At 41.4% G+C, this 24,928-nt stretch overlaps 1 protein-coding gene across 1 annotated transcript in view; it reads right to left on the bottom strand.

Moving 5' to 3' along the window:
• Window positions 1–20,080, bottom strand: part of jmy (junction mediating and regulatory protein, p53 cofactor) — a 145,107-nt gene extending 125,027 nt beyond the window's left edge. The window contains exons 1-2 of the mRNA XM_041185666.1: window positions 19,174–20,080; window positions 2,503–2,676 (exon numbers count right to left, since the gene is read on the bottom strand). Of these exons, the coding sequence (XP_041041600.1) occupies window positions 2,503–2,676; window positions 19,174–20,079 (1,080 nt within the window). The 5' untranslated portion in view covers window position 20,080. The remainder of the gene's footprint in view (window positions 1–2,502; window positions 2,677–19,173) is intronic.
• Window positions 20,081–24,928: the final 4,848 nt, after the last annotated feature.

Below are 24,928 nucleotides of genomic sequence, written 5' to 3'. Positions count from 1 at the left end.
TTGGAAAATCTTAAAATGATCAGGCAGGGTCAACATGGATTTGTGAAAGGGAAACCATGTTTACGAATTCATTAAAGTTTTTGAGGAAGCAACAAGCCAGGTGGATGAAGGGGAACCTGTAGATGTGGTGTTCCTGGATTAGCAAAAGGCATTTGATAAGGTGTCACAAAGGTGCCACTATACTAAATAAGAACACGGAGTAGGGGGTAAGGTATTGGCATGGATAAAGGATTGGTTAGCTAACAGGAAGCAGAGAGTAGGCAAAAATGGGTCTTTTTCAAGCTGGCAAGCTATAACTAGTGGAGTGGCACAGGGATCAGTGCTGAGACCTCAATTATTTACAATCTACATCAATGACTTGGATGAAGGGACCAAACATATGATTGCTAAATTTGCCAATGATACCAAGATAGGTAGAAAAGTAAGTTGTGAAGAGAAAGTAGAGAGTCTGCAAAGGGATATAAATTGGTTAAGTGAGTAAGCAAAAAATTGGCAGATGAAGTATAATGTGGGAAAATGTAAACTTGTCTACTTTGGAAGGAAGAATAGAAACAATGATGGATCGCAGAACCCAGTGGTACAGAGAGGTCTGGGTGCCCATGGATCACAAAGTTAGTATGCAGGTACAGCAAGTGATTAGGAAAGCAAATGGAATGTTGGCATTTATTGCAAGGAAAATGGAATATAGAAGTAGTGAAGTTTTGATGCAGCTGAGACTAAATCCCGGGGTACTGTGTACAGTTTTGTTCTCCTTATTTGAAAAAAGATATAATTGCACGAGAAGCAGTTTAGAGAAGATTTACTCGACTCATTCCTGGATGAAGGGCTTAACTTATGAAGAAAGGTTGAACAGATTGGACCTATACTCATTGGAGTTCAGAGGAATGAGAGGTGATCTTATTGGAACACACAAAAGATCCTGAGGGGGCTTGGTAGAGTGGCTACCAGGAAGATGTTTCCTATTTTGGGGAGACTAGAACTAGGGGACACAGTTTAAGGATAAGAGGTCTCCCTTTTAAAATGGAGATGAGATGATCTTTTTCTCTCCAAGGTATGTGGAATTCTCTTTCCCAGAAAGCAATAGAGGCTGGGTCACTGAATTTATTCAAGACTGAGTTAGATAGATTTAACCCTGAAAAGTGTGAGGTGATACACTTTGGAAGGAGTAATTTGACAAAGATGTATTCAATGAACGGCATGACACTAGGAAGTTCTGAGGAACCAAGGAACCTTAGCATGTGTGTCCGTAGATCTCTGAAGGTGAAGGGGCAGGTTAGTGGGGTGGTGAAAAAGGCAAACGGGACACTTGCCTTTATCAATCGAGGCATAGATTACAAAAGTAGGGGGGTCATGTTGGAGTTGTATAGAACTTTGGTGAGGCCACAGCTGGAGTACTGTGTGCAGTTCTAGTCGCCACATTATAGGAAGTATGTGATTGCACTGGAGATGGTGCAGAGGAGATTCACCAGGATGTTGCCTAGGATGAAACATTTAAGTTATGAAGAGAGGTTGAATTGACTTGGATTGTTTTCGTTGGAGCAAAGAAGACTGAGGGATGACCTGATCGAGGTGTACACGATTATGAGGGGCATGGACAGGGTGGATGGGGAGCAGCTGTTCCCTTTAGTTGGGGGGAAAATCAGTGGTATGTGAGGCAAAACCATTTTACCCAAAGGGTGGTGACGGTCTGGAATGCACTGCCTGGGAGGGTGGTGGAGGTGGGTTGCCTCACATCCTTTAAGAAGTACCTGGATGAGCACTTGGCACATCATAACATTCAAGACTATGGGCCAAGTGCTGGTAAATGGGATTAGGTAGGTAAGTCAGGTGTTTCTCATGTGTTGGTGCAGACTCGATGGGCCGAAGGGCCTCTTCTGCAAGATTCTGTGATAGATTTTTGATAGACATGGGCATCAAAGGTTATGGGGGATGGACAGAAAAGTGGAGTTGATGCTACAACCAGATCAGCCATGATCTTATTAAATGGAAGTGCAGGTTCGAAGGGCTGAATGGTCTACTCCTATGTCCTTATGTCAACACCATCTTCAAAATTGAACCACCACTCATCCATATATACATAAACAGAGCCCGAGGGTATGTCCATTGTCCCTCTGCTTCACTGTTTACTACTGAAGCCATCTCTGCGCCAGTGTCTAGAATTTATTACCTAAATTGCTCTACCTCACTACATGCCTTTGATAGCCATCTTCATAGCCCATTTCTTAGTGCAGTTTTCAGTCCCTTGCACGCTTCTTGTACAAAAGGCTCAGCTTCCTTTCCCTTTCTTCCCTGAAGAGCAATCTTGGAACATTTTTCTATGATAAGGTAATTCTATAAATGCAAATTATGAACAGAACATCACAGATAATTCTATTTAAGGTGGGCCTGTGTAAGGCACATTAGGTCTCATTTGTGAAATAAGCTGTACATTTCACTTTCCCACGTTCCTCCATGTAATTCTCTATTTACATGCCAAGAAAGAGCTGGACTGCAATCTTTTACCTTTATCTGCTGACGTCGCAGCATGGCCAGTTCTCTCATATCTCTGAACGGTTGCAGTAGATATTGGTAGAGTTCTGTAGTTGCTTCAGACAAAGCAATATAGGCATCATCTTCTTCCTGGTAAAGTTCCAGCAGTTCCACCATAATCTCTGTAATCTTGTGCTTCTCCAGCAGCTATGTGCAAATCAGAATTTGTTTTACTATTTGAAAATCTCAGTCAATCTCAATTCTTGACCGCTCTTAATAGTTTGTACATTGACTCTGGCAAACTCTCTGGTTATTAACATATTTGAATACAGAAGTCCAGTATAAGAAATGCAAGCAGTGAAACATGTAATGCCCCGAAAGCAACACTTCATTACAAACTTGTACTTTGCATTCAACTTCAACATTAACCATCAGAGGCTGATGTTGTGGGCAATTTAATTCTTGTCTGGGGACACTACAGACACTTCAGGAGGCTAGATTCACTAGTCAGAATATTTAAGAGAAAAACAGATGTGTTTGAATGAAGATGTAGTACCAAGTTCGACAGAAATGAGAGAGTCATGCACGAAACAAATAGCTGAAATGAGAGGCCATAAATATAAAATTAAATGCATAAAACTTACAGCAGAGAGCAGAAGAAATTTTGTGTCTCATAACTGTGAAGCTACGAAATTCAATTCAAGGGTTATAGTTTATTTAGTTTAAGGCAAAAACAATGTCAAACTCAATTTGCTTGAACAACTGGATGAAGGTAAAGAGATTGAAGGGATAGGGGAGCAGGGTAGGCCAATGGCTCATGTGATGAGTAAACACTAATATGGACTTGTTGAGTTTAAAGACCTATTTCCGTGCTTTGACTTCCATGTGTTCATATGTATGAAACTTTTTGTACGAGTTAGAATACCAGTTACTTCTGTGACACTAATAGAAAGATCAGAAAAGTGAAAAAAAAAACTGGTTCAGGGATCAGCAGCAAAAAATTATTGAAAACCACACCAAGTTATTGTGTTAAATTGACTACGTCTAAAGGCAAAACCTTTATTGTTATAAATTACCTTAAACAACGTGGCCATTAGCATACACCCATCTCTAATCAACTGGCTAATTCAGCTAATCTCCCTCTTCACAATTTGCTATAAACCACAATTTGATGTCATCAGCAAATTTTAATTCTGTTCCCTCAATTCCCAAGTCCAGATCATTTTATATGTAAACAAGAGCAATTCCAACACGGACTCATTTGGAATACTATCACGATATGTTCCCATCTAAAGAAACATCCCTTACCACTTTATTTTCCCTTTTATTTTCAGCCCTCCAACCACCTTTATTTATGTGGCCACATCCTCCTTACTTTCCATGTGTTATGACCTTTGCTAAAAGTCTTTAAGGTAGTACCATATCAGATTCTTTTCAATTTATATTAAGATCATTATGCAACACATCTGATTATTTTATTATCAAAGATTTTAAGTTATTATTTTGAAGAATTAGTGTGTAAAACATTTACAATTACACATACATTTAGACATCTGTCTTAAATTACAGCACAGCTAACAGTCATACCCTGCCTCTAGCAACTGCACTGTAATATAAGCAGAAGGATTCTAGTGGCTTGAAGGAAAACAATTGCTCCTATGCCAGTAGAGGCCAAAAATGGCAATGACAGTGGAGTCAATGGTTTGCCAAATAGAAATAGGCATTCAGAATAAGCTGACCATTGAATCAAGTGTCATTAATGCATTCCGGAAGCAAGTAGATGTCTGGTGAAAAAAAGGAGATTGAGGACTAAGCTGAGAATGTTAGACAGATCAACCAAAAATAGGTTATTTTTACTATATCATTGCTAATTAAAATTATTTAAATTTTATTATAAATTGCAAAACTAGTAACATTAAGACATTGGTTTGTAACATTTCCTTCTCCTGCATAACTATCAAATTCAATCATCATATAGTCATTATTTGCAAGATGTTGTCTCATCATCAGGTTGCTAACTAGTTCTGGTATATTACTCGGCTACATCGAGTATAGCCCGTTTCTTGGATCTAAAATATATTGGTACTAAATAATTAGGAAAGTCAATAGAATGTTATTGTTTATTGCAAGGGGAATTGAATAGAAAAATAGGGAGGTTATGCTTCTGTTGTATAGGACACTGGTGAGACTATTTGAGTATTTATCTCCTCATTTAAGGAAGGATGTAAATGTGTTATAAGCAGTTCAGAGAAGGTTTACTAGACTAATGCCAGGAATGGAAGGTTGTACAGGCTAGGCTTGCATCCACTGGAGTTTAGAAGAGTAAGAGGTGACTTGATCAAAATCTTTAAGATCCTCAGTTGTCTTGACAGGGTGGATGCGGAGAGGACGTTTCCTCTTGTGGGAGAATCTAGAACTAGGGGCTCACTGTTTAAAAATAAGGGGTCACCCATTTAAGACACAGATGAGGAGAATTTTTTTCTCTGAGGGTTGAGAGTCTTTGGAACTCCCTTCCTAAAAAGCAACGGAAGCAGGGTCTTTGAATATTTTTAAGGCAGAGCTAGATAGATTCTTGATGAACAAGGGGGTCAAAGGTTATGGGGGAGGTTACAATCAGGTCAACCATGATCTTATTGAGTGGTGCAGCAGGCTCGAGGGGCTGATTGGCCTACAGCTGTTCCTGCTCCTAATTTGTACGTTAGTATGGTCCCAATATTAAGACAAAATTTTGCAGGTCAGAAAGTCAGATTTCAATTTAATTGCCTAATTAATTTTTTCCTTTTGAGTTTTGCTCACCAAGCTGCAGTTGGGTGTGATATGTGCCCACATGAAGCAATCTCAACTCAACTATTTAAAGAACTAATGCAAATGTGGAATTTTGAGGAGCCAGGAGGTTTTGGAAGAAAACGGTGAAGGTTAGTGAACATGGATATGGGTTGAGCAGCCCAGTGACATCATCACTATGCCACCATCTCCCCTGAGTGTAACAAGCAATAGAGACAACTGTAAATAGAACGCAACATCATAGATCAAAGCGCTCTAACATCTCACCCGTTGCACCCCCATCCCAACCAGTACCCAACATACTGCTTCATCTCCTGATCGTTGTGTCTGTCAATGCACAGGTGTAAGTGGAGAAGTTTTTGGTCAGACCCTCACTGAAAAACCCAAAGGGCACTGGCCAAATGCTACTCAGAAGGGATCTTAGCAGCTTATCTCTACCTCTGTTGAAGCTGCATCCTCGATAGAAAGTGTAAGAGAAAGTCATAGCAATTCATCAAGAGTATGGCAAATTGGTGTTTGAGAAAATGTTATGTTAAAACTCTTTTTAAATGAAAAAACATAAAAGGCAACGATGTGCACCACTTCCCTATCTTGCCCATTACTGCATTGCAAGTACCAATACACCCTTTCAGTTGCTTCATGTTGAATATCAATAATATGACAGGATTCACTTAGGGACTAAGTGGGAGTGGGCTGAAGGATTTCAATTTTCTTTCCTCCAGTATGAGATACTAGCTGAACCTTCAAGCAATTAGGGCATCTCAGATAGCAATATACACAGCTAGTCTTGTAATGGATCTCCCATTTTCATTTTTCTTGATGCCTTGTCATCCTCCTCTCCGACGTTCTTGTCATCAGATGGTGATTGATGAATGCCTTGGTTATCCTCCACTTCTAAACCTTCTGCTGTGCAATGTTTTTCAGGGTAGAGCACGCCACTATCAATCCAGACAAACTCACTGGCAAGTATTAATAGCATATCCAGACCTATGTAGGCACCTGAAGTGCTTCTTCCAACATGCTAGTGCCTTGTTGGATGACAACTGGTGATCATGTGGCTCTTGCTGTACCAATCTTGTGCCTCATTAGCGGGGTTCCTCAAAAAAGTCATGAGTCAAGTTTGACTCCTATAAACCAGCCATTAATACTATTCCTTGGTATGAAGGGATTTGGAATGTTAGAAACTGCCACAGTATAAAAACGGCAGGAACACCTCCAAGGAAATGTAACACATATCAGCTGTACATTGATGGAATGAAATCCATGGCAGTTGATAAAATCTCTTGGCTTATTTGGCTGTCTCAGATTGCAACTGATAGCATCCTATATCCATGGGAAGCCAGCCAAAGAGACAAATCCAACCGCCCATACATTCTGGCTATCTTTGTAACAACAGACATTGACAATTCGACACCCTGGCAAACAACTCATCCGAGTCCTGTTTTATACATTTATTTGCACTGACTGAGAAATCCTCAAGATCTCTTCAGATCGCCATCGTGCATCTGTCTCTTGTGCATTTGCAGATGCCGCCACATCACAGCATTGCTGCCATGGATGTGATTGATTCCTCGTCCATTGTCATTCCGCAACCATCAATGGTGTGTCACCCTAATGTTGTCCATTTGAGAGACATGTCTCAGAAGTTTGGAAGCTCTGATCACAAGAGCTCTCTGTGAAGCATTTGTCATAGGAACCGAGAAGGCATTAAGCACTGAACCTTTATTCATATCGGGCAAACAGAACTTTAAACACTCCCATGAAGAGTTGCTCAGACTCACTTGTATTTCACTGGCAAGTCTCCTGATCCCTGGGAAACCCAAAGCATTAACATTCCCCCCCAATATTCTAGAAGACAGTTTCAAAATTAATAATAATAAACTGCCTTTACTAATTGAGCTGGTTTGCTTCTCTCAATCCATGTGAATATTAAAATCTCTCAATATAACCACTTTGTTTTTACTAATTTTTTTTTTCCTGACGTCAGTATCCATATACTCTCCCTCCAAACTACACCACTTTGACAAAGGAAGAGGAGTAGACCATTCATCTGCTCAAGCCTGTTTCAATCTGATCATGGTTGACTTGTATCTTAATGACGCTTATCCACTTGGTTCCACAGCCCTTAACTACCCTTGCTGAACAAAAATCTATCAATTTCAGTTCTTAATTTTTCAACTGACCTAGCCTCAGCAGCTTTTTGGAGAATGGGGTTCCAGATTTCCACTACCCAGGAGTTTGGTAGACAACTCCTATCATAGTATTACATTCTTTGCTGTTTCATAACACTCCATTAATCTTTCCATTGTCTAATCACTCTTACTGATACCCTTCCTATCTACTGCAATAGTTTTCATTAATCAATATTGCTATTCCATCTTTCTTCCCCAATTTCCCCTTTTAAAGATCCAATATCCGAGAATACATAAGATTGTTCATTATACAATCATCCTCAGGCTGCATCTGGATCTCTGTAATGGCTACATCACACCCTCTAACACAGTCAACCAAAAGTCTGTTCCCCCATATCCAAACTAGCATTAAGTCCCATTCATTTATCACCGCTGTGCTTGCTGACCTACGATGGCTCCCAGTTAAGCAACACCTATTTTAAAATTCTCATCTACGTTTTAAAATTCCTCCATGGCCTCATCCCTCCCTATCTCTATAACCTCTCCCACAACCCTCCGAGATATCTGTGCTCCTCCAATTTGGGCCTCTTGTGCATTCAATTTTTCATTGCTCCACCATTGACTGCTATGCTTTCAGCTGCCGAGGCTCTAAGTTCTGCAGCTGCTTTCCAAATCCTCTCCATATCTCTCTCTTCCCCAAAGTGACCTTTCTGATCAAGTTTTTGGTCATCTGCCCCATAATTTCCTTTTACGGCTCTGTGTCAATTTTTGCTTGATAACACTTGTGAAATGCCTTGAGGTATTCAGCCTACATTAAAGGTGTTATATAAATGTAAGCTATTGTTAAACCTGAATTTGCACTTCTGACTTATTTGTTTCTCGTCTTACGCTATGTGTATTAGAGTATTTGTTATAGGGTAACTGTCTCCTTTCTATCTATATATATATATATATATATATCTCCCCTGCTTTTTTCTAGCACTTTGTGTCTTACAATGCGGATTTGTTTCTCCCACCCGCTAGTTAGTTTAAATCGTTCCAAACCCATTTACACTTTTTGCAGCTTAGTCTAATTCCCTCTCCTCCAAAGTTGAATAATCCAGGCTTTTATTTTCTAAAATTTAGAAACAGGTAAAACAGCCTTCAGTGCATGGACACAGAGCTAAAAGAGGTGGCGATGGCATAGTGGTATTGTCGACGGACTTGTAATCTAGGGTAATGCTCTGGGGACCTAGGTTCGAATCCCACCTCAGCAGATGGTGGAATAAAAAAAAATCTGGAATTAAAAGTCTAATGATGACCATGAAATCATTGTCGATTGTTGCAAAAACCCACTTGGTTCACAAATGTCCTTTAAGGAGGCAAGAATGCTGTGATTCCAGGCCCACAGTAATGTGGTTAACTCTTACATTCCCTCTAAACAAGGGATGGGCAATAAATGCTGGCCTAGCTAGTGGTGCCCGCATCCAATAAATAAAAAGAGGAAAAGGTGCTTGTCCTTAAACAGAAAGTTAAGCTTTTTGGAAGCATCTTTAGCAACAGACAAAATATGGGGGTGCCTTCTGAGTTCAGAGATGCAAAACTAAGTTTGTTAAATTTGAAGAGAAATGAAGAACCTGTGCCTTTGAAGAATTAGAACAATTCATTTTTGGGTCGTTAAGTATATTCAAGGCTGAGATAGACAGGTTTTTATTCAATAGGGGAATCAAGAGTTATGGGGAAAAGTCAGGAAAGCGGGGCTGAGGATTATCAGATCAGCCATGATCTCATTGAATGGTGGAGCAGACTTGATGGGTCAAATGGTCTACTTCTGCTCCTCCATCTTATGGTCTTATCCATAAAAGCATGGAGGAGGCCAGGATGTAGTGATTCAATTACTGTACCGAGGGGGAACTTGAAGTTGTGTGCCCTGGAGGAGCGTGCTATGAAGGAAGTTGAGTGAAATGAATCAAACAATGCAAAGACTTGGAAAAGAGGTACACCAACTCATGAGAAGAAAAAATGAGGGGGGAAATGGTAGTCCTACCTGCAAGAGTAAACTAACAGGCACCACTGCACATTTTGAAAGGAATAAAATAGAGAAAATGCAAGTGAACATTCATCCAAAGTTGTGTGTTGAAAAATCTTTGACACTCCACAGTAATTTACAATGCAGAGTATCTAACTGGAAAACACTGTATAACAAAAACAAGCAACTGAAGCCCAAGTGATACAGCAGTTCGTCAATCATTTACAAGCAGTAAGGTAGACAAATTTGTGATGCAATGCCTCTGGACTGCTATCTTGAATGTCAGGCATCAGTAGTCTGAGAGGTTATATAAACACAAAATGCCACAATCCGCATCTCAGTGGTAAGAAACTTCCAACGACAAGCATAAACACTGTACCATTTGAATAACCCTTATTCAAAAAAGCTTGCAAGCGTAAGTCCAGTAAATGCAGGCCAGTCAGGTTAACTTAGTTGGTGGGAAAGCTTTTTGGAAATGAAAATACAGGACAAAATTACAGTCACCTGGACAAATGTGCATTAGTTAAGGAAAGCTGGCACAAATTAATTAAGGACAAATTCAACTTGATTGATTTTTTTTTGATGAAGTAATAGAATGACGATGAGGGTAATGCAGTTAGTGTGGTGCAGAAAAGGTTTACAAAATGGTTCCAAAGATGAGGCACTTCAGTTACATGGATAGATTAGAGAAGCTGGGGCTGCTCTCCTTAGGAAAGTTTGAAAGGAAATTTGATAGAGGTGTTCAAAATCATGACCAGTCTGATCACAGCAGATAGGGAGTTGTTGTTCCCATTGGTGGAAGGGTCAAGAACCAAAGGACACTGATTTAAGGTGTATGGCAAAAGAACCAAAGGCAACATGAGGAAAAACTTATCCTTTTTACACAGTAAGCAATTAAGTTCTGGGAGGCATGCCCGAGGGTGTGGTGGAGACAGATTCAAAAGGGCTTTCAAAAGGGAATTAGATAGAGAAAAAACAAGCAGGGCTACAGGGAAAGGGCAGAGGACTGGGAAGTGGGACTAGCCGAGAACGCTTTGCAGAGAGCCGGCATGAACTCAGTGGGCCAAATGGCGTCCTTCTGTGCTATAATTATTTTATGTGGGCAATGCAGACAAAGCCACATTTTATTCCAACCACAGCTGTTCTGATATGGTGCTGTGGACCTCCCCTGATGTTCCTGCCACAACAGCGTTCGGTAGGGAATTGGAGAATTCTGACCCAGTAACAATTACGTATATCCAAATCAGGTTCATGTGTGACTGGAGAGGAAAATGGAGCTGATGGTGTTTCCAAAACATTGCTGCTCTTAACTGGAAGAGGCCATGGGGGAAGGAGATGCTTTCACAGTTACCTCAGTGAGTTGCTGCAGTGGATCTTTTAAATCATACATACAACAACTACAGTGCACTAGGGTGCCAGAGGGCATGGATGCTAAGTCCAGTGGCAGGAGCACTAATCAAGTGAACTGCTCAGTTCTCAATGTTATTGAGCTTGGCTCTGAATCTATACCCATCTAAGTGAGTAGCAAATATTCCATCATGCTTCTGACAAGAAATGTAGATGGAGGAGTGGTTTAAGGGGCATGCAGTGAGCTAGTCTTCACCCAATTCTGTCCTGTTCTTATAACTAGTGTTCATATGGCTGAGTTAGTTCAGCTTCTGGTTAATAGTGATCACCAGGATGTTGTTTGGGAAGGATTCAGCAAACCTGATGGCACTGAGGGTCAAGGAGAGTTGGCTGGGCTTTCACTTGTTCAATACAGGACAGTACAAGACACTCGTGTAGCATGAACGCTCCGTGCCACTTCAAAACAAAAACAGAATTACCTGGAAAAACTCAGCAGGTCTGGCAGCATCGGCGGAGAAGAAAAGAGTTGACGTTTCGAGTCCTCATGACCCTTCAGCAGAACTGAAGCTCCGTGCCACTTGTCCATCCAAATTTGGCATGAGCTACTATCTTACTGGAAGAGGTGTGAATGGAGATTAACTCTACATAATTGACAGCAAGCAGTCCCTACTGCCAGCCTAATAATATAGGGAAGGACATTAATGAAGCAATTGAAGATGCTTAGGCCATGGATATTCCCTGAGGAATTCCTGCAATGATGCCCTGGGGCTGTCATGATCAGCCTTTGACAAATCATTTTTCCTTTGTCAAATGTAACTCCAACAACGGAACGGTTTCCTCTTTAACCCCACATCGTAGATTTTTATTGGGAAATTTGAACAATTTGTGCAGAGGTTAGTGTGTCTGTTATTTCTGTAGTATTAAAAAAAAGGTGAAAACAGAATTTGTTAGTTAAGAACTGTAACGTTTGCACCATGCACGAGCCAGGCAATGATCATCTCCAACAAGAGAGAATCTAGCCATCTCTGCTTGACATTCAGTGGCAATACCATCAATTAAACATTCACTCCCTCCACCACCAGTGTATAGTGGCAGCATAACATAAGAAATGGAGTAGGACATTCGGCCCCTCAAGCCTGCCCCACCATTCAATAAGATCATGGCTGATCTGCCCCAGGCCTCAACCCCTCTTTCATGCCAGCTCCTTATAGCCCTCAACTCCCCGATATTTCAAAAATCTATCTACCTCCTCTTTAAATACTTCCAGACATACACTCAGAGAAGAAATTCCTTCACATCTCAGTTACAGAATAAGGGGACACTCATTTAAAACTACATCCCCTAGTTCAAGATTTGCCCACTAGTGGAAACATCTTCTCAACATCTCCCTCAGAATCTTATATGTTTCAATAAGATCACCCCTCATTCTTCTAAAGTCTAATGAGTAAAGGCCTAACCTGTTTAGCCATTCTTGATAAGTCAACCTCTTCATCCCAGGAGTGAGCCTAGTGAATCTCTTTTGAACTGCCTCCAATGCCAGTATATCCTTTCTTAAATACGGGGACTAAAACAGTACATAGCACTCCAGGTGTGGCCTCACCAACACCCTGTTACAGTTGTAACAAGACTTACCTAGTTTTAAACTCCAACCCCCTAGCAATACAGGCCAACACTCCATTTGCCTTCTTAATCACTTGCTGTACTTGCATGCTAACTTTTTGTGTTTCATGTACAAGAACACCCAGATCCCTCTGTGCTGCACTTTTTTGGAGTCTCTAGCTATTTAAATAATAGTCTGCCTTTTGATTCTTCCTACCAAAGTGCATAACCTCACACTTTCCAACATTAAACTCCATCTGCCAAGTTTTTGCTCACTCACTCAACCTATATCGCTTTGCAGATTCCTTATGTCCTCATCACAACATGCCTTCCCACCTATTTTTGTATAGTCAGCAAATTTGGATACATTACACTATGCCTCCTCCTCCAAGTCATTAATAGAGATAGTAAATAATTGAGGCTCCAGGACTGATCCTTGTGGCGCTCCACTGATTACATCTTTCCAACCTGAAAAAGACCCATTAATCACAACTCTGTCTTCTATGTGTTAACCAATCCTCAATTCATGCTAATATATTACTCCCAATACCGTGAGCTCCTATCTTGAGCTATAAACTTTTATGTGGCACCATATCGAATGCCTTCTGGAAATCCAAATGAGCTACATCTGATATCTTTGGGATATTTATCGTGTCCTCCACTGTGAAGACTGTTGCAAAATAGTTTAAATTATCTGCCATTTCACTGTTCCTCATTATCAATTTTCCAGCTGCATCCTCAAAGGGTCCCACGCTCACTTTAGCCACTCTTTTTCTTTTTATATACCCGTAGAAGCTCTTACTGTTTGGTTTTATATTTATTGCCAATTTACTTTCATAATCAATTTTCTCCCTCTTAAAATTCCCAATCCTCTGGCCTACCACTAGTTTTCACTGTTTTGTATGCCTTAGTTTTTGATTGGATATTCTCCTTGACCATCTTTGTTAACCATGGGTGGTTCATCCTTCTCATCGAGTCCTTCTTTTTGACTGGCATAAATTTTTGCTGAGCGTTATGAAATAACTGCTCAAATGCCTGCCACTGCTCAGCCACTAACCTTCCCCTTAGTCTATTTTCCCAGCCCACTTTAGACAACTCTTTCTTCATACCTCTGTAATTACCCTTATTTAAGTTGAGGGCACTGGTTTGAGACCCATGTTGCTCACCCTCAAACTGAATTTGAAATTCTACCATGTTGTGATCGCTACTAACTACGATATCTCTTATTGATCCCAACTCATTACACATTACTAGATCTAAAATAGCCTTTTCCTGGTTAGGCTCTGCAACAATACTGTCTAAGAAACAATCCCTGATGCACTCTATAAATTCATCTTCCATGTTACCCCTGCCAATCTGACTTGTCCAGTAAATATGCAGATTAAAACAACTCATGATAATTGCAGCGCCCTTCTTACACAGCTCCATTATTTCCCAATTTATATTTTGTCCTACAGTGGGGCAACTCTTTGGGGGCCTATACACAACTCCCATCCTTGACTTCTTCCCCTTGCTATTCCCCATTTCCATCCAAACTGACTTCACATCATGATCTATTGCACCTATATCACTACTCACCATCGCACTACCAACTTCCTTTATTAACAAAGCTACCCCACCCCCTTTTTCTTTTTGCCTATTTATCTAGAACATCGAATAGTCTTAAATATCGTGTTCCCAATCTTGGTTACCCTACAACCACATCTCTGTAATAACTATCACGTCATATTCATTTATTCCTATTTGTGCCATCAATTCATCTATCTTGTTACAAATGCTGCATGCATTCAAATAAAGAGCTTTAAGCTTTGACCTTTTACCATTATTACTCATTCCAGTTCTAATTTCTGCTGCACTCTCCTGCTTATATTTTCAGCCCCTTCCTATCACACTTTATCGTTTGTCTCTTCACTACCCTGCACCTCTGCTCTCTTGTTTCTTTTTGATTTTTTAAACTTCCCTTCAATTGAATCCTCCCCCCAGTTAATTAGTTTAAAGTTCAACCTACAACCCTAGTTATGCAATTTGCCAGGACACTGGTCCCAGCATGGTTCAAATGAAGCCCGTCCCAATGGAGCAGCTCTCTCCCTCTCCAGTACTGGTGCTAGTGCCCCAAGAATCGGAACCCATTTCTCCCACACCAAACTTTGAGCCATGCGTTTACCTCTCCAACCTTATTTACCCTACGCCAATTTGCACGTGGACCACGACAACTGGATCCCTCCCCTCCCACTCCAAATTCCTCTCCAGCCCAGAAGAGCTGTACTTAACCTTGACACTGGGTAGACAACACAGCCTTCGGGACTCTCTGTCTTCGTTGCAGAGAACAGCATCTATTTCCCTAATTATGCTATCCCCTATTACTACTACATTTCTCTTTTCACCCGCACTTGAATGACCACGATGCTATGGTCAGTTCATTCATCCTCCCTGCAGTCTGTGCCCTTGTCCAGTCGGTACAAGGTTCTTGTTCCCGGTGTGGACAAGGGCACTGGCTGAGGCTCCTCCAAAGCTAAATTCTGGATCCTCATACCTGCCTCACTCACAGTCACACTATCCTGTCCCTGACAACAGTCCAAATTTGATACAGTTAATCTAAGGGATGTGACCATGTCCTGAAACACGGTGTCCATGTAACTCTCCCCCTCCCCAATGTGTCGCAGTGTCTGTAGCTCAGACTCCAGCTCATCAACCCTGAGCCAAAGTTCCGCAAGCAGCTGCAGATGTGGTCACCGTGGATCGCACCAGCGTCCACCAGTTCCCACATACTACAGCTGCAACACATCGCTTGCCCAGCCATCTCTATTCTATTTAATTAATTTGGATGTTAAATATTTTAAAAGTGAATTTCTTAACTGTACATTTCAGCTTTAATAACATCTCCTGATTAAACCACTTGGCCAATCAAAAGAGACACAGAAGAGATACCCACCAATACCTACGTGTTTTCCTGTGATCTCACACTTCAGCTCTATCAGGTAGAAACAGGTTGAAGGGGCATTCTGCCGCTGGTTTTTATCTCCCGCCGCTGCTGCTCTTCTCACGTAAGTCCGCTCTCCGTGTGCTCAAGTCCCAGGGTTTCCCTCTTGCACTCTCCACTAGGTGCTGCTGACTGCCTGGTTCGGCATTCTCCTCTTGCACTCTCCTCTAGGTGCTGTTGACTGTCTGTCCCAGGATCCTCCTCTCGCACTCTCCACTGTGTACACTATATGCAAGATGCCCTGCAGCAACTCACCAAGCCACCTTTGACAGCACCTTCTAAACCCACGACCTCTACTCCCTCAAGGACATCAGATTCATGACAGCACCACCATCTCTAAACTCCCCTCAAAGTCACATACTATCTTGACTTGGAACTATATCGCCATTCCTTCACTGTCACTGGGTCAAAAATGTGGAATTCCCTTCCTAACAGCACACTTGACAGACTGCAGCAGTTCAAGAAGGTGGCTCACCACCATCTTCCCATGGGCAATTAAAGATGAATGACAAATGCTGGCCTTGCCAGCGGTGCTCGCATCTCATGAAAGAATAAAAACTCATGGTTAAGCTCAACTTGAACAACACAGTCAAAATTCTTGCATGTGTTCACTACAGGACACAACAAATTACTGTGAGAGGCAGCTTTAACGCTCCATAGTTTTGGTACTCCTGATTGCAAAAGGCATGTGCCATACAGGTTCAGTCATTTAAAGTGGTGGCATTTACACAGGACCATCAAGTATGAAATATTCACAATATATCTATGCGGTAGATTTTTGATGAAACTAATGTAAAGAGACAGACACCCCAGCAACCAATTTGCTAGCGTAAATTATATAACAGAACTAGAATAGATGGTCAAATTCTAAAAAAAAAACCTGCAAATTTTGGAAGTCTGCAAATAAAAATAGTAAATTTTGGACTTGACAATTAATGCTTTCATTAACAAAAATAAATTTGGATTAAGCAATGTTCAGCTACATAAACTATGGTGCTAAAATGCATAACATCCAAGGAATTAAATTAATTCTAGTCAAACAAAACCAAAAACAGCTTCAGAATCACAAATTAGACAGAAAGCCACCACACAGCCTGCTGTGCCTTCATAACTCAATTGCAGCTTTTTATTCTAACTTTTTCCTTGTCCTAGGTTCAAGCACTGACAGTAGTTTTTTGAACAAGAGGGACTACATATAGACATTTTTTTTTAATTGTCTTACATTCCTTAGATAATATCACCACCGTCAACACCCCTTAGTCCTTTTGTCTATGACATCTTTTGGCAATCTCTTCTTTGCCTCCACCTATCACTGGCCCTCTATTCAGCTCTATCTGTCCCACCCCCCTCAACCACCTTATATTTCACCTCATTTCTATTTTTCTTTAATTCTGATGAAGAGTCATTCGGACTCAAAACGTTAACTGTATTCCTCTCCGCAGATGCTGTCAGACCTGCTGAGTTTTTCCAGCTATTTTTGTTTTTGTTTTCGATTTCCAACATCTGCAGTATTTTGCTTTTATTTTATATTATTATCCAAATGCCCATTTATCACATTCTTTGGAATAGATCCTGTAATTTTTCCTGCTACTGTTGTATGGCTGACAGGTCTGTATTTCCCTGTTTTCACTCTCCTTCCTTTCTTAAATGGTGGAGTGACATTTGCTACCTTCCAATCTGCAGGAACTGTTCCAGAATCTATAGAATTTTGGAAGATGATCACCAATGCATCCATATCTCCATAAATACCTCTTTCAACACTCTGGGATGTAGAATATCAGGGGCTGGGGACTTATCAACCTTCAGCCACGTTAATTTCTCCAATACAACCTTCTTACTTACAGTAATTCCCCTCAATTCCTCATCCTCCCTAGTCCCTTGGATCTCAAAATTTGGGAGATTTCTTGTATCTTCCTCAGAGAAGATCTATATTGATAAAGATATCATCAAGTCCAGTACATAAGACATAAATTTAGATTCCTTGCCAAAGTTATGGAAGTGATTTGTACACTGACATGTTGGGGTGCAAAAAAGACAGAATTGATGCAAAGATTTTTTTTAAAGCTTGACTACATCCAAGAGAGGAAAAAGGAACACACAAATAGTATAGACTGCAGAAATGCAGGCACCCAGAGGGAAAATAACACAGGATTTCCTGTGTGAAATTCAAATTAGAAAATCAAAAATTAAATCATATATACCGATACAAGCATACTTCTGTTAAAACAAAAATGGCAATGTGCATATGAGGAAGGAAGAGTACACATGTGCGTGCAAATTTTAGCTAAGAAATTTTAAGAAATATGAATTTGGTGCATATAATGCAAAAATAGTTCTTAGTGACCCAAATCACCAATGCGCTAAATTCTGCAACTGAGAGCAGAATGCAGTTTAACACCTGTAATAGTCTACACTGTGTTTCTTCTCAACGGATAGTTGGGAACAGATGAACACACCAATAGACAACAGGAGCAGATCTGTTGGTGGTCTAAGTTAGGAAATTATTTTGTGTTGCATGGTGGGGGGACCAATACTGTCTAAAGCAAGAATTTTTCAAGTGCCTTTTATTCTAAAATTCTTATCTGGTATATAGTACATGCACAAACGTCAACCAAATTCCACAAGAGAACAAATTCTGCCTTACTGACAGCAATAAAGTTATGTCAATGATTCAGTGAAATAATTCAGTGAATATGCAGAAGTTTGAAATGCAAAGTACAGGACATAAGGTTGAACATATGATTTTTGATTCCTCTGTAAACGGGTTAAAATCTGAGGCATTATAAATTTCACAGGTGTTAAGAACAGCTGGTTTTATTTGTCACTACCAGCCTAAGGCTATTCTATGAAGATATAGCTATGTTTGCGGAAGAGTTTGACCTCCCAAGGTTGGAGATCACATTTCCATCATGTAAATCAACAGGTGGCAGACAGAAAAAGCTTAAAATAAAGAGATGCAATGGTTCACAAACGTACACAGTGTGCTCTACAGTCCAGTGTTCAGACTTAAGTTTGATGTAGGATTAAGATAGGCCTTTACAAATTGTATGATTAAATAGGTCTTGTTAAGCAAATCAGTTTGTAGAATGCAAGCTCCATGGCCATTTTGCTGGCAATGAAACCTAAGAAACTATTAAAAAAGACATTTATATAGCACCTTTCATGACTATAGAACATCTTAAAAGCACTTTACAGCTACTGAAGCACTTTTTATTGAAGTGTAATCACTACTGTAATGTAGAAAACACGGCAGGGAATCTGTGCACAGCAATCTCCCACAAACAGCACTGCGATAATTACTAGATAATCTATTTTAGTGATGTTGACTGAGGGATAAATATTGGCCAAGACACCAGAGATAACTCCCCAGATTTTCTTCATAATAAAGTAATGGGATCATTTACATCCATCTAAGAGGGCAGACAGACAGGTTCTCGTTTAAACATCTCATCTGAACGATGGCACACTCAGGCAGTGCAGCACTCTGTCAGTACTGAACTTCAATTTTTGTGCTCATATTCTGCAGTGGGACTTGAACCCACAACATCCTGATCGAGGGACTAGAGTATGAGCAACTGAGCCACAACCTACACTCCAATAACAGGTATTAACAAAAACAAAAAAAAGATTGTTCTCCAATTCCAACAGCAAACATATCAGAATGCTTCTGACCTAATTAGCGATTCATCAAATGGAAGTTGCTCAATATAAAACATAGATATTGATCCCTATTAACCTATTTGGATGGCCATCATTAACCAGGTTTGATGGTATTGGGAAAGTAAGACTAATATCATTAAAGAATTAAATAAAATGAAATGGACTTTTATCATATTTAAAAAAAGTAGTCTCACCTCCTGCAATCGTTTCTTGGCTCTGTGCAATACCTCCTCATATCCTTTCTGCCTCAGCTCACTCAAGCTCTCATAATACTCGTCTGGGTTATCGTTTTCAGTGAACAGGAGATGAGAGAGAATTTTCCATCCACAAACATCCAGAGCATGGCCAAGGTAAACTTGAAGCTGTAAGCAGAGTGAGTCCATCTCTCCATCAATCACCTCAGAGGCTCCAAAGAGCACTGACCACATCCCTGAGGGCTCTTCAGGAAACACTGGTAAACAAGGTTCTAACTCTGAACTTACGGCACAAAGTTGCTGATGAATGGATCTCAAATCCTGGAAGGAGAACAGTCCAGCCCAACTACAGTCATCCGGTATCACCATATCCTTTTCTTGGTCCTGCTCCCTATCAGCTGCTGGGGCAGAATCTTGAACACAGGCAGCATCTCGAACTGGGCCGGAAACATCAGCCTCACTCGCAACGTAATCCATCACTCTGGTATCCCCCCAAGCAGCCTCAGGGAGCCCCGGTCCTCCTTGAGATGGACTCCTGACTCCAGCCTCCCTTGCAGTTGGGCTCTTGATGCTGGTCCCTCCTCGGGCTGGGCTTCTGAGCCCAGTCCCACTTCGAGCTGGACTCTTGGCCCCAGCACCTCCTCGAGCTGGACTCCCGCTGGCCAGGGGCCCCTGCGACTTCTGGGCCCCCTCCTCCTCCTCCCCATCCCCTCTTGGCCACGGGTCCCTCGCCCCAATTCTCTTCCTCTGGACCGTCCTGTTGTGGCAGGTTATGGCAAACTTTCCTTCCACTTCATTCCAGGCTACGATGAAAACAAACTTGTGTTTCTCCTTCTCGTCGAAGGCGTTGGGTCGCACGGCCACCCAGTCCGACTCCAAATTGTCTTCCACGGCGAATGACATCATCTACTCCCTCTCCCCCCTCCCCCACCCCAAAATAAGAAAAGGTAAAAAAAAGTAAACAAACCCCCCCCCCCCCCCCCCCCAAGTAGAGGAGAGAAGAACAGACACATCCGTTACAAGTTCTGAGCTGGACCAGCCATCTTGGCTCCAACCGTTCCTCCTCCCCCTCCTCCTGTCCCCCCTCTCAGCTGCAAGTATCCCACCATCCAGACCCCCGATGGTGCGCGGCCGCTCCAAGTCCCTCCGGTGCCGTCTCGCTGCCCCCGCTGCTCAACGCGCGACGGGTTTTTTTCTCTCTCTCTCTCTCTCTCTTTCCCCTCCTCCCCCCCGCCCCCTCCAGCCGGTTCTCCAGAAAGATCTCCGAGACAATGCGGACTCCTCACATCACGTGCCAGCATCTGTTTACAAGCCGACGCGGCAGCGCTCGCGACGTAGAACCCCGGCAACCTCCTGTGCGACAATGGAACGCCGCCGCTCGCGCAGCTCGATTCTGACTCCGCCTCCTCCTCTTCCTCGCACTGCCTCTCGTCGCCGCCTCCCCCCCCACCCCCCAGCAGGGTCGCGGCCACCATGCGACGCGGAGCAGCAACGTCACCAACGCCGTCCTCACAACAACAATGCCAATGTTGTTCTCCCCTCCAGACGCCCCCGTGACGTAGCGCGTAAAGTCGGGCACGCGCGCCCCGGGGATCTCCAATCAGAAGGCAGGGTCCGTGTAACAATAGCAGCAGCGTCTTCTGATCAGAGATAAAAACAAAAAACTGCGGATGCTGGAAATCCAAAACAAAAACAGAATTACTTGGAAAAATTCAGCAGGTCTGGCAGCATCGGCAGAGAAGAAAAGAGTTGACGTTTCGAGTCCTCATGACCCTTCCACAGAACTGAGTGAATATAAGGAGAGGGGTGAAATATAAGACGGTCTAAGGTGGGGGGGGGGGGGGAGAAAGAGAAGTTGGGGGGGTGGTGTGGGGTGGTTGTAGGGACAAGCAAGCAGTGATAGGAGCAGATAATCAAAAGATGTCACAGACAAAAGAACAAAAGAACACAGGTGTTGAAGGTGGTGATATTATCTAAACAAATGTGCTAATTAAGAATGGATGGTAGGGCACTCAAGGAAAGGAGATATGGCTGTGAAAGCGGGTTTTAGTAAACACCTTGTCAAACACCAAGAGAGAAATGGAAAGCAATGAAGGTGAACAAGGCAAAAGAGAGATACGGAAATCTTGTCGCAGAGACGAACAGAACTTCTTCAAGGTAGGCATTTCTTGAAGATTCACTCAGTTCTGTGGAAGGATCATGAGGACTCGAAACATCAACTCTTTTCTTCTCCAGCCGATGCTGCCAGACCTGCTGAGTTTTTCCAGGTAATTCTGTTTTTTGTTTTGGATTTCCAGCATCTGCAGTTTTTTGTTTTTATCTCTGTGTTTAATTGACTGCCACTCCTCTTCAAGAAATGCCTACCTTGAAGAAGTTTTGTTCCTCTCTGCAACAAGATTTCCGTATCTCTCTTTTGCCTTGTTCATCTTCATTGCTTTCCATTTCTCTCCTGATGTTTGACAAGGTGTTTACTAAAACCCACTTTCACAGCCATATCTCTTCCCTTGAGTGCCCTACCATCCATTTTAATTAGCACATTCGTTTAGATAATATCACCTTCAACACCTCTGTGTTCTTTTGTCTGTGACATCTTTTGATTGTCTGCTCCTATCACTGTTTGCTTGTCCCTACAACCACACCACCCCCCCCCCCTTCTCTCCCCCTGCCCCCCACCCCCCCCCCCCACCTTAAACCAGCTTATATTTCACCCCTCTCCTTATATTCACTCAGTTCTGTGGAAGGGTCATGAGGACTCAAAACGTCATCTCTTTTCTTCTCCGCCGAAGTGTCTTCTGATCAGATTTGACCAGAACTGAAGGAATGTAAATCCCAGGCAATTCAATGGGATGACGACGATGATGAAACCATGGAAGGGAGTAAAAATAATGCACCGCAAAGTCAAGTGACAGAAATTGCAGTGTTTTTGCACATTAAACTTGCAACTTTGAGGAAGGTGAACAGTCTCTGATTTTAGTATTATTTTACCCTGGAAAGGCATTTGGTTTTCAGGCAATTATTTTTTTTCTTCTTCCAGTTGATCGAAACGATCCAGTCAGAATTAGCATTTATGCAAAAAGGAAAATACTGCGGATGCTGGAAATCTGAAAGAAAAAACATTTAAAAAACACATTCCTAATTCAGTGTGAACTAAACTGATTTGGTTATGAGGCAGGAAAGAGATTAAACTGGGGTTTAGTTACTGGAAATTAAATAGCTCTGAAGAAGGGTCATAAGGACTCAAAACATTAACTCTTGTTTCTCCACAGATGCTGTCAGACCTGCTGAGTATTTCCAGCATTTTCTCTTTTTGTTAGCATCTACGTATTTGGGTTTTAACTGTCTTTTGTGAAAGTGGAATAAACTTCATATCCTTAGTGTTCAAAATTAGGTGCTCTGATTTTTCACTGGATTTTCACAAAATCAGTTTGTCTTTGGTTCACTTCACTCTAGAGCTGTGGTACTTAACTTCCCTAAAAACATTGGCTTCAACCCGTCGTTGAAAATGGTTATTTTCTGATTAGTTATTCTATTCTTAGTCATGAGAAGTGCACAACATGTTCAACTGCTGGACCTGAAATGTATACATCTCAGTATATCGAGGGCCAAACGTATGACAAGATGTATTCTTGAAGTGAATGGTCAAGATACAAAGGGAGCATAGCCTTCACTGGGATTTGGGGCTATGAACCAGTACTGTATCAGGAAGTTGCATAGTGTGTTGAATAACTGGTGGCTTTTTTCCAATGTGTTTTTTTTCCCTCTGTTTCCAAATGTATTTCTATCTCCTTTAAACTTTTTGTTTTTGGGGTGGAAGTAAATTCTTCATTCTGTAAACAGTCATTTTGGGAATAGACCTACCTAGTGCAGTAAATGCAGACTTGACTGAAACGAAAAAAAAAATTCCTAATTCAATGTGAACTGAATTGATATATTTGGTTATGAGATAGGAAAGAGATTAAACTGGGTTTCAGTTACCGGAAATTAAAGAGCACGATGACCTTGATGGGCTGATTATATAGCATGCATATAGGTGATATGGCATGTAATGACAACAACACAGCACAATAATGATATTTTGCTAATAAGCTAGGTTAAAATTTCTAGGGTTCACAAAGAGACAGCCAGAGTTCATTGTGTCATTTTGAGCGTTTCTAGCATTAAGTTCTTTATTCTGAATGCCCCTTGTTCGTAAAACTCTCCTGGTATCTAGAAGATGCTGGTGATCTCTTTGTCGTTCCAAACACCTTCACACTGCCTTCATCTACAATACCAGACTTTGTAGTGATATACCTTGTCTACATGACAAATTCTGTTCGCTAGTTGACTGTGCCTATTTAACCAGAATTAGAATAAGCGTACTATCATGTTGATGCACCCATTAGTGGACAGTCTGGAAAGTCGTGTTTCACACTTTCCAGTGGCGGATTTACCATGAAACAAACGGCGCCGTGGCACGGGGCCCCCAAACGACAAAGGCCCCAGAAAATGAAGCTGTGCACAAAAATTGAGCTTAGCCCGATTAACAGCTCGGAAAGAAGACACACTGCAGACACTGGCAAAAAAAATCCATTGCTTCACAAGCACCTTTAGTCCCACAATACAAAACATGATAAAAGTTGTGTTAAGTGTCAAGAATGACTCATTCCTGGATTCTCAACTAGTGTAAAGCTTTGTCTCTTAAACTTTTGAAACATAACCACTGTCATTGCTCTTGAAGTTAAGGACTTGTGTATCAAAAGTAATTGTTTCACATTCTAAAAGTTGTACCAAGTGGATTATTTGGGCGAAATTCGTAGTCATTTAATTCAACCTTTTCACTTTGATTTTCCTTTTGAAAAAAAAAATCATATATTAACTTCCAGCGAAAGATATTGATGTATCTTAAATACAAACGGTGCCAGTTCCATTGGAAGATTAGTTTTAGCCTGGTGCCTGTTTGCTCATTGCAACTGATCATCTGGACAGACTGCCCGTCCACTCTTGAATCTGGAAATCCTCAGCTCCTCAGGTCCTATTCGTTTTTGTTTCTCATTGTAGTTAGTAATTAGTTTTATAATTGAGAAGTTTACCTTTATTTGTCTAACACGAACATTTTAAGACTTCTCGCTTTTTGAAGTACTAACTAAACTTCACTTTTTTGTATAATAGGATGAGCTTAAACTGGCAAGGATGGAGTGAGTTGTTTGGTTGTTTAATCCTTTCAGATCCGCGCAGATTTTTGTGGCTGGTACAGTAGAAGTTAAAGGGCGCAGGGGAGCTTGGTGACGCCATAATAAGGTGCTGAAAAGAATTCTACCTCCTGTGCTGAAAAGAATTAGCGATCGACCCAAATCACACTTTAATGTTAAAGGCAACGATACTATTACAGAGTGGTACCAGACTTTAGGCTCATAGTCCCAATATGTTTGCCGATTCATTTCCTCAATGGATCAAGTTATTTAATTTCTTCTCTCAGCGTCATGATAACGATCGATAAATCCATATATTCTGTTTCAAGAATCCTCCAAACTAGTACAGGAAGCAAGTAACATTCTCGTTGTTCAAGAAGAATTGCGCTGATCCCTATGTGTAGCTAGATGATAATTGTGTTCATGGAGATTTCCAGTGCTGATTATTTCTAGTGAAATGATATAGCTGTTCAGAGGAGGAATTTAGGATATAGATACACGTGGTAAGCAGTCCCCCCCGCCCCATCTCAACCGCCCCAAATAGTTACAAAGCTGAAACATTATGGGATGGACTTTAGTTTCACTCT

This window comes from Carcharodon carcharias, chromosome 4 (genome assembly GCF_017639515.1).
Source record: "Carcharodon carcharias isolate sCarCar2 chromosome 4, sCarCar2.pri, whole genome shotgun sequence".
Taxonomy (NCBI): domain Eukaryota; kingdom Metazoa; phylum Chordata; class Chondrichthyes; order Lamniformes; family Lamnidae; genus Carcharodon; species Carcharodon carcharias.
Note: the sequence above shows the minus strand (reverse complement) of the source record. Positions and strands in the feature narration are given on the sequence as shown.